The 13,509-nt window shown below is 34.8% G+C and overlaps 1 protein-coding gene across 12 annotated transcripts in view; it reads right to left on the bottom strand.

Moving 5' to 3' along the window:
• The window catches only part of LOC141450758 (zinc finger protein castor homolog 1-like), a 295,992-nt gene that overhangs the window by 121,310 nt on the left and 161,173 nt on the right, over positions 1-13,509 (bottom strand). For all 12 annotated transcript variants that reach the window (XM_074121525.1, XM_074121524.1, XM_074121523.1 and 9 more), the window contains exon 3: positions 2,772-3,692. In XM_074121525.1, coding sequence (XP_073977626.1) covers positions 2,772-3,684 — 913 coding nt within the window. In that variant the 5' untranslated portion in view covers positions 3,685-3,692. The remainder of the gene's footprint in view (positions 1-2,771; positions 3,693-13,509) is intronic.

A 13,509-nucleotide genomic window follows, 5' to 3' on the forward strand; every position in this document is an offset into this window, starting at 1 on the left:
TTCTCAAGATAATAGCAACAAGAATACATCATATTTATCGGGACAAGCCACTTGAATTAATCATATGTTTTGTCATAGCACTTCCGGTAGGGTAACTTTTTTTGGTCCCATGGTGGCTCTGCTTTACCAAAAATAACTTCCTGTGATTTTGGACTTTACGACGCACGTACAAATAGGCAGAGAGAGAGATTGACCTATTCTATACAGACTAATTCGTATAAAAAACTATATCGACCTTTTCTATACAGACTAATTCGTATAAAAAACTATATCGATCTTTTCTATATACAGACTAATTCGTATACTAATTCGACTACGTTTTTATTTTTTCGCACAACAGAGTTCCGGATCATAATCGATTAAAACTTAACTAGAAAAAATTAGCCAGAATTTTCTCGTTAACTACGTAAATGAAAGTTTACCATTCACGAACACATCCAAAAGCATGAACAAACATTTCCAGTTTTTAAAATTAAGCTTGACTTTTACAGAAAATAGTGTGAGTTAGTCGATTAAAAAAGAGTTCAGTAAACTAAATACACTTTAATACTTTTTTTTCTCAAAAACTGTTTTTAAATTACCTTACTAGTTTACTATATATAATAGGAGAACATGAACTTTTGCACTATAGAAACTGAAAGGTGAAGAAGACCACTAAATTAAGAACTATCCCAGTGTTAGTGTGTCGGTACGAGGATGCACAATTAAATTCCCATTATATGGAGTTTAGAGGCTCTTAATGAATAAATAATGGTATTAAGCCTGAAGACTTGGAAGAATAAAGCGACCAGAGAGATAGAAAGAGAACGATGGAGAAATAACAGAAGATTGTCCAAGATGTTTAAGGATATGACTGCTTAGCTTTCCTTTCCGAGAGAGAGAGACCCCAAAAAATTGCCTTAAGCGATTGAAGATGGGTGTTTCCGTAGGATACAAAAAAAAAAAAAGAGGACGTGATTGCGCCGAAAGAGCGGCATTTAAGCTCGAAGAACTTAGTTAACCACCTTCATAATTAACTTAGTTCTTTAAGATTTATCTTATACACAAGTATATGTATACACAAAACCACTTGGATCTTTTGTAATCGCGTTTTTTTCTTTTCTTTTCATTTTTTTTTTTTGAAAAGAGATTCAAAAAGCGCATTTTCTTTATTCCCTGTTGAAGTGGTAATGTGAGAATGTATAAAGGTAGGTGTGCAAGTATTCAATTGAATGGAGGAACTCCTTTTATTCAAGAAACTTGAAGAAAGGGTGGGAATTATAAGAATAAAAAAATCGTGGCGAGAGCACAGAGCTAGCTTGTGAAACCCTTCATATTATACTTCATCATTGTTTCAAGACATGTCATGATTAATGATGTTTCAAGGCATAAAAGCGTTAAGAGAAAAAAAAAAAATCTGGAGCTTTACAAGCTTTAAAAAAAGAAATAGAAAAAAAAGCTCCCAACTTATTCAGTATAATGTGTAAAAATAAGGGGCGTCTTTGAGTGATTGTTGTGTGTGTGTGTGTGTATTACTGTCTCTTACGTGAGAATATTGCAATCGAGTCAAATTTTAAATATCGATTTTAATTCTTTACTTTTATCGATTTTAAATTTTAAAAATACCAATAAATATCCATTTTAAGATTACCAGTCTACAAAATATTTGGTATTTGTTTTTTTTGTGAAAATTGTTTGCGAATTCAAAGACATTTAAAGAGGCTTTTTGGATGGTTATTTTAAGAAGATTGCGCCAAATAATGTCGGAGATCGCTTATTTTCGATTAAATGAACATAGTTTTCATTTTCAGGGTCAGAAATTCAATTTAAGAGCATATCAACTTTTCAGGTTGCTGGTTATTATTTTTACTGTGCATTGGCAGGCCTTCGAACAGTGTTCACTCGCTAAGGAGACACTGTCTATGTTCAGGATATTGAGCTAGGGTTGTACACTGTGTACAGGTGAAGAAATCTGAGGACAGCTGGATCACTAAATAAATGATATTATTATTATTTGTTTTAAGCTAAAGGAACCAAAACTGTGATTGCGTATTTCCGTTGTTCATTTCTTTAATACATGAATTTATTATTTTGTAGTTACTTAAAAGAGATTACGCTTACTGAAAAAGGAAAACGCTTATTTCTGATAAATTAAAGAGCGTTTTTAATCCTAAATGAGTGAATTTTGTAAAATCGAATTTCCGCTAATCGATTCACCCCTAAAAAATTTCTTTAGATGCTTATATATCTTAATTGTCTATAGAACTGTAAATTGTCCTGAAGAGGCACGTTACAAAAGATAAACATGGTCACACTTCCGTTCTGAACCCCCCCCCCCCCAAAACAGTGAAAATTGTTTACACGAAAAGAGACTTGCATTAGGTGCAACTTTAAAAGGAAAACTTTAGGAGGATAAAAGAAAAAACAAAAAATGTTGAAGCTACGTAACGAAAAACGCAAAAAAGTAAACTCGCAACAGAAAAGACCCACTTCCGGTCAAACGAAATATCTGTACGTTTTTGGGAAACTTTTGTGAACACAATTCTTTCTAAAAACTTTTTATTTCCGGTTAAAACTTGTATTTCGCAAAATTTCCATTCAACGCGGCGCAGCCCTCTTGATTGATCACAGCGCTATTAATTTCGTTACGATTTTATTATTATTTTAAGTGAATTACGCTTAAGAAAATGTCGAGAATCGCGTAATTTCCGAGCGTTTTTAGTATCACTAATCGTACAAACTGCTAATATTTCTTAAAAATAAAAAAATTCTAAGAATAAAAAAAAACTTACCTGAGGAAAAATTTGCAATAGGTACATTATTGGTGATTGATTCCGCCACTTCCGCAGTATCCAGGCCATATATTTCTAACAGTTCTTTGACCGTATTCTGCGCGTATTCCCTTATATCGGAAGCATCAGTCGGCTGGGGATGATGAGAATGATGATGTAGGAAAGCTTGTTGTAGCAGGTACTTGGGCGTTTCCTGTTGGTTAGCCTTCAACAATGATAAACTACGATTTCCGCAATCACCCGCACCACTACTAACGTCACAATTACTAATATCACCGACGGCACAATCACTGTCCGAACTGGCAGCTGCTTCATCAGAATCACTTTGTTCATCGTGATGTAGATGTTGATGTGCAATTAGAAATTGGTGTCGTAAGTGTTGATGGTGATGTTGTTGTTGCTGTTGTTGTTGTTGTAGGGAATTATCACTTTTTGAACAACTTAAATCAATCGGACTGGCCACATCGTCCAACGGCACCACTTGGGCAACTTGTGCGGTCATTGTCATCGAGATATCACCAAGACGTGCACGCTTTAACTCTGGCGAACAGGAAATTCGGGCCGTTGTGGTGGTTATTGGTGAGATTGTGGCGGCTGTGGCTGTAGTGGATATTGGCTCAGAACTGGACAAATCCAGTGCATAGTCTTCCATCAGTTCATGATGATGATGATGGTGATGATGCTGATGGCGTGGGGCGCTACCACCACCAGAGCCGAACAATGAGTCCTCACAATAGGAGATGTTCCTCGGCTGGAAATTCTTGCGTTTGTTCCTCTTTGTCTGTTGAAAAGAGACTACCGGTCCTGGTTCCAAGTCTGAATCCTCGGAACCGGTGTCCGTTGTGCCTCCGTTCACGCCCAGCCGACTTCCGGCCACGAGGAACATGGACTCTGTCTCTGCCATGTTCACCATGGAAACGCCTGCAACAAAAACAAACCAAAAAATATAGATATACTTCCTGATTTCTAAGCTCTATGATTAAAACCACCTAATACTAAGCTTTAAATAGCACACATTACCTTAAAAACCTACAAACTATTTTCATAAATACACAAAACGCACACACACAGACAAAATTAATCACAGACTAGTTGACAAAAATTGGTAACAAATTCGAACTATAAATTTTTGTGAAAAATTTGAAAAAAAAAACTAGGAAAAAGTCGAAAGGAGATTTTGTATTCCCTCAAAAAAAAAGGATATTGTCTCCTTTACGACTGTGTAGATACACTAATATTCTAGAAAAATTTCGGGGGATGCGAAAACCCCCCGCTACCCCCTTGAAATCTTTTGTGATTTAATACTCTCCCCCTCTCTTTTAGTTCTGTCAGAAACTACCCCATTCTATTGGTTGCGCAAAACTGGGAAGGAGGAGCTCTTTCTTTATTTTTTTCCCCATATATTACTATTTTATATTATCCACTATTTAGGGAGAGGTCTATGTATAGAGATGTGTATATAAAATATTACCCCACTTTTTTTTTTTGTATATATACACTTATATATATATATACACTTTTTTTTTGGTATTGGAGGGGTAAATGCGAGTTGAGCCAGTGATGTCTGTACAGTGGCGCACTCTAGGCTTACTAAGTCAGCCAATTGGAGCCCTGCTCAACGTGTCCCAGTGTGCCACAGGCCTCCGAGATGAACAGTTGTATCAGCTGATCACACTGGTTACTCAAAAGCTACGTGTCTATATTTCAAACTCGCGAGTTTTTTTTTACCCTTAACGATTTATTAAAAACATTAATTCAAATTATTTTTAAAAAAAAGAAGCTGTTACTTTCGTTTACTTTGTGATTTTAAAAAAATTTAGTTGACACACTGATGAGAACCCGGGGAAATACTAGTTTTGGGCTTTGGCTAGGATAAATTACATTCGGATCAAAGTGGATTCTGATTGGTTTTGTACTACCTCAAGCAGCGCTTCGGCACATCCGGAAAGTATAGTTGAATTTTAAAGTTATTAGTTCCGCTTTTAAAAACTACCCGTTTTTCTTCAAATATTTCTGATAAAAATGTTTTAAATAAAAGTGATAGTTTAATTAAACAGACAAATAGCAAGTCTTAAAAAAAAAAAAAGTTTTAGATCAATATGAATGCTGTAAGTCAAAAAAATATTGAACCCATTTTCATGTAGATAGATAAATAAATTAAAAACCCATTTAATAAAGTAGCATTACTTTCAAGGGTTTTCGTCGCTAAGTTACAGTCGGGTACGCTGTCAGGTACTTTATATCCAAATATCAGTTTCCTCTATGTGAGATTTATGTAAAAAAAAGGTAAAGTAATGCCTATTTTTTTCAGGCGGGACTTAACGTCTAACTACCAAATTAGGTGTCGTGGAGGGAGGCGATTAGCAAACATACTTTACTGTAAATTTCTTTTATTAACCATTAAATAAAATCCAAGACTTAGAGATAGAGAATCGAACCCACTAAACCAACAATACACCTTAGCTTTGCGGGTCTAGTCTATAACTGCCTAACATACTTTACTATAAATTTCTCAAATAAACCATTGGGAATATAGACTAGTACCGCAATACATCTTAGCTTTGCGGGTCTAGTCTATAACCGCCTAACATACTTTACTATAAATTTCTCAAATAAACCATTGGGAATATAGACTAGTACCGCAATACATCTTAGCTTTGCGGGTCTAGTCTATAACCGCCTAACATACTTTACTATAAATTTCTCAAATAAACCATTGGGAATATAGACTAGTACCGCAATACATCTTAGCTTTGCGGGTCTAGTCTATAACCGCCTAACATACTTTACTATAAATTTCTTTTATTAACCATTAAATAAAATCCAAGACTTAGGGATAGAGAATCGAACCCACTAAACCAACAATACACCTTAGCTTTGCGGGTCTAATCTATAACTGCCTAACATACTTTACTATAAATTTCTCAAATAAACCATTGGGAATATAGACTAGTACCGCAATACATCTTAGCTTTGCGGGTCTAGTCTATAACCGCCTAACATACTTTACTATAAATTTCTCAAATAAACCATTGGGAATACAGACTAGTACCGCAATACATCTTAGCTTTGCGGGTCTAGTCTATAACCGCCTAACATACTTTACTATAAATTTCTCATATAAACCATTGGGAATATAGACTAGTACCGCAATACATGTTAGCTATGCTGGTCTCGCCTATAACCGCTCGGCTACCGTGGCGCCTCTGAGATTTATGTATATATTTTTTAAAAACATTTTTTTCGAACTCTGGGCACCACAAAACGGATATATATCTCCTGAAAATTTGAACTCAAAATAATCGCTCTATATTCTTTACTTAGTAAGAAAACTTAAAAAAAAAAAATAATATTCAAATAACTTACTTCCGATTAGTGTCAACCAAACGTCAGTTATGGGAGTAATTACAATTTTTCAGCTTGCTTACTTACAAAGAAAAATCTTAGCTTTTCATTTCTAAAAAAAAAAGAATTTCCCGAAGGCTTTAAAGTTCTAATTAAGATGCAAAGAAAAAAGAAAAAAAGTTTTTCACAATCGTTTAATGGGAATTCTATGAAGTTCTAAATAAAGTAGAGCGATAGAAGTTTTTTTAAATTTTATTTTATGCTAGTTTTGAAGTTTTCTTTTCATTTTAAAAGAAGGGAAAAACACAACAGGAAAATTATTCATTAAATGATTAACATAGAAGTTTTTCTTTTTATTTGCATTTTTTTTTTGCTTTATCTTAAATTGTGGAAATTTTCTTAGAAACGTGAAAAAAGTAATTATATAAATTGACTTGTTTTTTCATTTAAAGTCATGTTTCTGAGAAAATCTTTTTTTTATTTATTTATTACTTTTCTTTGTACTTAATTGTTTTCCCCCCCACTTTATTTTTTATTTTCTCGGAGTAAATTTTTTTTTCTTTTTGTGATTATTCATAAAAAAAATAGAGAGAAACGATTGGTGGAAGAAATTATGTTTTTGTATTATAATTGGGCGAGCTAACTGGAACAGAACAATGCCTCTCCCCCTCGCCGCCGGTTGACACTGCGTCCCCTCCTCGTGTTTCTAGGGCCCCCCCCTTCCAGCTAGCAATTCCCCCTTATATGTGGAGATGTGAGTTGTTAAAACAAAAGGTTTTTATGCGTGCGTTTGTGTTTGTGCGTATGTATGCTTCTACTTATTGTTTCTTTCGTATGTTGAGAAAGTTTATACTGATTGGGTAATATTTTATATTTTGTTTCACTTAGTTGGCGCCACTGACTAAAAATTATAGCATTCAAACGTATTTATATGTACGCATATATGGGATGTGCGTATTTCTTATGTTCTCTCTCTTCTTCTTTGGACTCTTTCATTCTCCATCAAGACGTTTACGTCTCTTTTGATGTATTTTTATTCCAAAATTAGTTCTTATTCCATCTCGATTCATTAATTTGGTTGAACTTTGGAAGGCTGTATGCTGTTATATGTTTTGGACAAACCTCGAACTTCTAATACTTCTTAAGTGATAATATACGAGGGTGTGGCTATTAAATAACGAGACTGATGCTGCTACAGAAGAACTCTGCAAGCGTCAAATCCTAACGACCTACAGCTGTGCAGCGTAAAAGCCTTCTCTTTCGATTGCAGCGTATCACATGTCATTGTAATTATTCCCTTAATAGAACATATACTGTTGTTTTTTGTAGTATTGGAAAATAAACATAAACTATTTTACACAGTGTAGTTATGGATAAGTAAAATACTTTTAAACTTATCTTATTGTTAGTGTACCGCCCCAAATTTTGAATATGTTAAAAGGTTGAGAGAATCTCTGGTTCTAAATGATTGGAATGGTTAGAATCTTTGGTATCTCAGTTTGTTTTTCTTTTTTCTTCAGATAGGAAGGGTACATTCAGATCATTGTAGGTATTAAGATTGATTCGAGGATTGCTTAATATTGTACAAAAGAGTTTTGAATTGTATATAGACTGTATGCGGTTAAGATTTGGAACGTTCAATTAAGCTTCACAGTTCGATGCCCTTAAATACGATTAGATTTGAGTATCGATTTTTTGTTTTTTTGGTGATATCCTAGATCTGCTATCTTACAGGAAGACCCCGTCATACTTCCTGCCCTCTCCTCAAAAAAACTTATGCTCAAGGAACCAACCAAAAATCTGCAACTCCAATGCGCAATGTTGAACTTGAGATCTTGGCAAAAGTTGAGAAGTTGATAATTTTTTTAATTTTTAACGAAATAAAAATATCATTAAAGTCACAAACCAATCAAGAACCGCGCATGCGTTCAGTAGTAAGTAATTTGGTTAATAATTGAATAGAACTAATGATTTACTTCTTCTTTTTTTTTTAAATTTATTTTGTAATTTACAATCTGTATACAGTATACAATAAGTACTCGTAAATATGAAGAGTATGATGAACTGGTGCAAGAGGAGAGAAACTACCCAGTGGTAGCACTCTCTAAAGGAGAGAGGAGAATTTGAGGAGGAGAGAATGAGGAGGAGAGAGGAGAGATGGGAGAATAATGATTTAGGTCTTCAGCCTACAAGGAAGTCGCGGGGCCACAGGCGATTCAGTCGGCGAGGAGGATTGTTAGGGATGTCAGAGGAAGCGAGAGACAGTACAAGAGGATTAGAGAGAGAGCTAGTCGAGAGAGCAAGTATGGAATTTTTGGTATTTAGTCTTGGCGAGTTGGTCTATGAAGGGAATGTTGAGGTCGTCATGAAGAGTGAGGTTAGTCAAAGGAGCGTCGATTTACATCAATTAGTTTCATTTTGATTTTAAGCTTACAATTTGATTATCGATCGATACAAATTATAAATATAACAGTAAACTTCTGTAAACGAACTTTAATAGAATCACCATTAAGACGTCATTGTACATGAACAGTAAATCATTATCTTATTATAAGTTATAAATTACATCACGTTTAATAACTCATCATTATTGTAATAAATTTATTATTAATGAAAACTTACAATTATAATTTTCTAAAGAATGAAAATGATTATATCTTTGGATGACAGTAATTATAGAGGAAAGGGCGACAGATGTTCATTGAGAAGAAACCGACAATTTCAAGGAAAAAAAAAACAGCCAGCATAAAAATATTGTGATTTTTAGAAAAAAAAATAAGATAAATAAAATTGTCTGAGAGTTATTGTAATCAAAAAGGAAGTTGAGGAAATGAAAGCACGACGAGGAAAATAGAGCTAATCATAGAAATTAACATTACAAAATACAAACTGTAATTACTTCTAATTTTTTAGACATCTATTATAACAGCTGTGAAAAACAGGGAAAAACTGCCGTGTGTAAAAGCCAGGACCTTTGCACACCACATAACTGGAAAAATTAATTCTAACAAGATAATTATTGTTGTTGTTTTAATAAGTCGAACATTTTCTGCCCTAAATAATCTGTGCACTACATCCGCTTTATTTTCAAAAGATAATATCTCATCACATTTACTGTTTTATTACTGTACGAGGGTCGTTTGAAAAGTCCGTGCAAAGTCAGAGAGATAGCACCACTGGCGCGTATCGAGGTTATGTTTAGTTAGTAGCATCTCTTGGAAGAACACACACCAAGTTTCAGCCAGATCGGTCTATTTCTTTGTGTTTGGCATTCGTTTGAATCGAGGAAGTCGAGTGATTTTCAAAAAACGGACGAAAAAGAATTTCGTGTGTTGATTAAACACTACTTTATGAAAGGCAAAACGCCTCAGGAGACTAAAGAGAAGCTTGATAAACATTATGGTGACTCTGCACCTTCGATTAGAACAGTTTATAGGTGGTTTCAAAATTTTCGGAGTGGCCATATGGGCACAAGTGACGCTGAACGTTCTGGACGCCCTGTTCAGGTTACTACTCCAGAAATCATTGATAAAATCCATGATATGGTGATGGATGACAGAAGAGTGAAGGTGCGTGAGATTGCTACTGCTGTGGGCATCTCGAATGAACGGGTACATAATATTTTGCATCAACATTTGGACATGACAAAGCTATCCGCAAGATGGGTGTGCCGCGATTGCTCACGCTTGACCAAAAACGAAATCGTGTGAAGTGTTGCAAGGACGGTTTGCAGCTGTTCCAGAAGAATCCGCAGGACTTTAAGCGTCGTTTCGTCACTGTGGATGAAACATGGATACATCACTACACTCCTGAGACCAAAGAACAATCTAAACAATGGGTTACCAAGGGGGAATCTGCGCCAAAAAAGGCGAAGACCGTTCCTTCGGCCGGAAAGATTATGGCGACTGTCTTTTGGGATTCGCAAGGAATAATCCTCATCGACTATCTGGAAAAGGGTAAAACTATTACAGGTGCATATTATTCATCGTTATTGGACCGTTTGAAAACCGAGCTGCAAGAAAAACGCCCACGATTGGCCCACCAAAAAAGTCCTTTTCCATCACGACAACGCACCAGCTCACACCTCAGCAGTTGTGGTCGCAAAATTAATGGAAATAGGGTTCCAACTCGTTTCACATCTCCCCTATTCTCCAGACTTGGCTCCCTCGGATTACTATTTGTTCCCCAATATGAAGAAATGGCTGGCGGGAAAAAGATTTTATTCAAACGAAGAGGTGATTGCAGAAACGAATGGCTATTTTTCAGACTTGGACAAATCCTATTATTCGGAAGGGATCAACAAACTAGAGCAGCGTTGGACGAAGTGTAAAGCCTAAAAGGAGACTATGTTGAAAAATAAAAAAGGTTTACCCCAAAAAATTAAGTAGTTTTTATTTTTGCACGGACTTTTCAAATGACCCTCGTATTCCTTATACCGGAAGTCTCAGAGAACATCATTAGAAATAATAAAATTCTAAATAAATCTTTTCAAAATTAACACAAACAGCCTCGCAAAAAACAACAACCTTCTCACAAGATTTGAAAGTTAATCTCAAAGTAAGACGGACGAACCATTTGCTAACAATATTCACCCGGTAAATATAATTTAAACTTTTTGAAATCCTTTTAGGCCATAAATAAATAAATATAATTGACGTATTTTTAAAAATACAAATAAACAATATTTATTTATTTTTATCGTTTATAAAATTAAAATAAATTCAATTTTTATTATAATTTTAGAAATATATCATATGTGGGCTCTCTATAAGTTTTGTTTCAGATTCATTATTTCAATTTTTATATTTACATCGACTGAATTTAAAGTACTAAATTTAAATTTAATAGAAAAAAACAAAACTTATCGTCATAATTCATTAAAATGAGGTATATTTAAATTTATTTTTCATTTTAAAGCGATAGTTAAACAGAAATAGCAATTTAAATAAAATCATAAATAATATATCTTAATTAACTGGCTAGTATCTCTTTCTAACACTGATTGTTTTTCTTTTTAACCAAATTAAATACTGAATGTTCAAAAAATAAGATGTTTGGATAAGTATATAATATATAAGATTCTGTAGATAATTCAAGAATAAGTACGAAAAATATTGATATCGATTTCAAAAAAACCTTGGAAAAATCAGGAAAACTAGTTTTGGTTTTTGGCTCTTTGTGAAATTAGGAAAACTCGGAGGAAAAAAATCGCTTTAATAAAGGCACACTTCAGGCTAATAGATTTCAGCGTTCTTATTATTATTAACCGGAAAGTACGAGTACTTACTATTACTTCCTGTTAAGTAGTATCACAACTGTAGTACCATAACTTCCACTAATGTACCATAACTGTAGAACTACGGCCCGCGGGCCACATGCGGCCCCCTGAGGACATTTATCCGGCTCTCGCCGCACTTCCGGAAGGGGCATCTATTTCATTGGTGGTCAGTGAGAGGAGCCACAATATGTAGCGGTGCCGCAAAGCGCTGCGTCGTTCATGTACAGTACTACTTCCGATGACGTGCGGGATGCACGCCACACGGCTCCGAAAAATAACAGCCAAGAAGTAGGAAGAAAGGCAAAGCACTATAATTAAACCCGGACATTGACCATCTCATTAGCCAAAAACAGGTCCATAATTCCCACAGAAATTTACTTGTTCTTTATTTGAAATATTCTATTTGTTCCCGTTTTGTTTTGTTTTTACTTTAAAATAGTTTTTGTTTTATAGTCTGGGCCCTCCAACGGTCTGAGGGGACAGTGAACCTGGCCCCCTGTGTAAAAAGTTTGGGGACCCCTTGGTCTAGCCACTAGTTCACAGTATTAATAAAAGTCAAATGTGAGATTGAGATTACAAATTTTATGAAAAAAAAAAAAAAAAAAAAAAAAAATCGAGCAAAACGGAAATGCGATTTTACTGAATATAATCTGCCGCAGTTTGTCACCAAAAGGTCCCAAAAAAATTCATTTTAATCTTTCTAAAGTAGACTACAAGTACATCTACAAATTTTAATGAAAACATTTAATACAGAAATTCGATTAAAGGTATTTCTGAGAGAGGGGACGGGGGTGGCTAGATTTATTCTTAAATGATAAAGATTCTAATATAACTAAAAAAAAAAAAAAACTTAAAAGTTCGAAGTTTTGCAGAAAATTTTGTGACATAGAACTTTAGAGATTAGTAGTTAGAAAACGTCATGTGAGTACCCAATGTTTTATGAAGAAAAAATCAATTACAATATTAAGCGCTAATTATGGTTTATTAGACAACGTAAGTGCACACCACCAAACAGGTTGTCACGATGAAATAGAAAAAGGAAAAAAAGAGCCAAGATATCTATGAGGTGGTTAAAAGATACTGGTGAGCAGTATTGAAAAGGTACACGGCCATTAATACTGTTAGTTCAGTCAGGTAAGAGATAATAGTGATGTAATTACAGTAATCAGAACCCCAAGATAATACTGTAGCAGGAGAAGCAGACGAGAAGCTAAGAAATGGTTTGGGAGAAGGAGAGAAAACGAGGTAATCTCCTCAAGTACTGCGGGGATGCAACAGGGGGGGGGCCCCCCAACTGATGCACGAATTTATGAACTGACCGAAACTACCTGATAAAATGCATGTAAATAAAAAAGCACCCGGTTGATTGGGAAATATTAGTGAAGTAGTAAGTCCTGATGAGTGGCCAGAGGGCAAGCGGGGCTCGATGGTGCCGAAGGCATATGTTCAGTCGAGCTACAAAAATCCTCACCAACTTCTCTTAGTCCACATTCTGCATAATCAGTTTTATAACATAATGTCGTATATATTAATATATATTTATTATCTATGGGCTAGTAAATACTAAAAAAAAAAAGTTGATCACCAGAGACCAGAGTTAAGCCCCCCCATAAATTGAGCTATCATCGGGAACGACCCGGCTGGGCACGTCTATTTCCAGACTTTGGTCGTTTCTCTAAACCCTGATTGATTAGGTAATTATAGGTGAGTGTAAGAAAGAGGTCCCCCCCACTTCTGTCCAATTAATAAATCTGAAGCTTTATTTATCTCAGAGTAATCGCTCTGGACCAAATTTCAGGTATTTCTATAAAAAAATCTACCTGATTATGATAATTTATTATAACAAGAAGAAAAAATAAACAAAATCAATCTAAGCATACCTTTGCCAAAATTAATAATAAATAAAAATATTTCTAACAAGGTGTCGATTAATTATTTTGAGATTTATAAAATATCGATTAATCACCACCCATCCAGGGCTTCTTAAATTCTATTATTCTTGATAATTTGATAAATTCTTGTGCGGAGGTGGAGGGAAAAGATCGTATTGTGTAAAGCGCCAGAAAAAAATGAGGCCCAGACAAGAGTAATGATCACCTTAAGCTCTATACCATT

This window comes from Rhodnius prolixus, unplaced genomic scaffold (genome assembly GCF_049639745.1).
Source record: "Rhodnius prolixus isolate KJV_2025 unplaced genomic scaffold, Rpr scaffold_8, whole genome shotgun sequence".
Taxonomy (NCBI): domain Eukaryota; kingdom Metazoa; phylum Arthropoda; class Insecta; order Hemiptera; family Reduviidae; genus Rhodnius; species Rhodnius prolixus.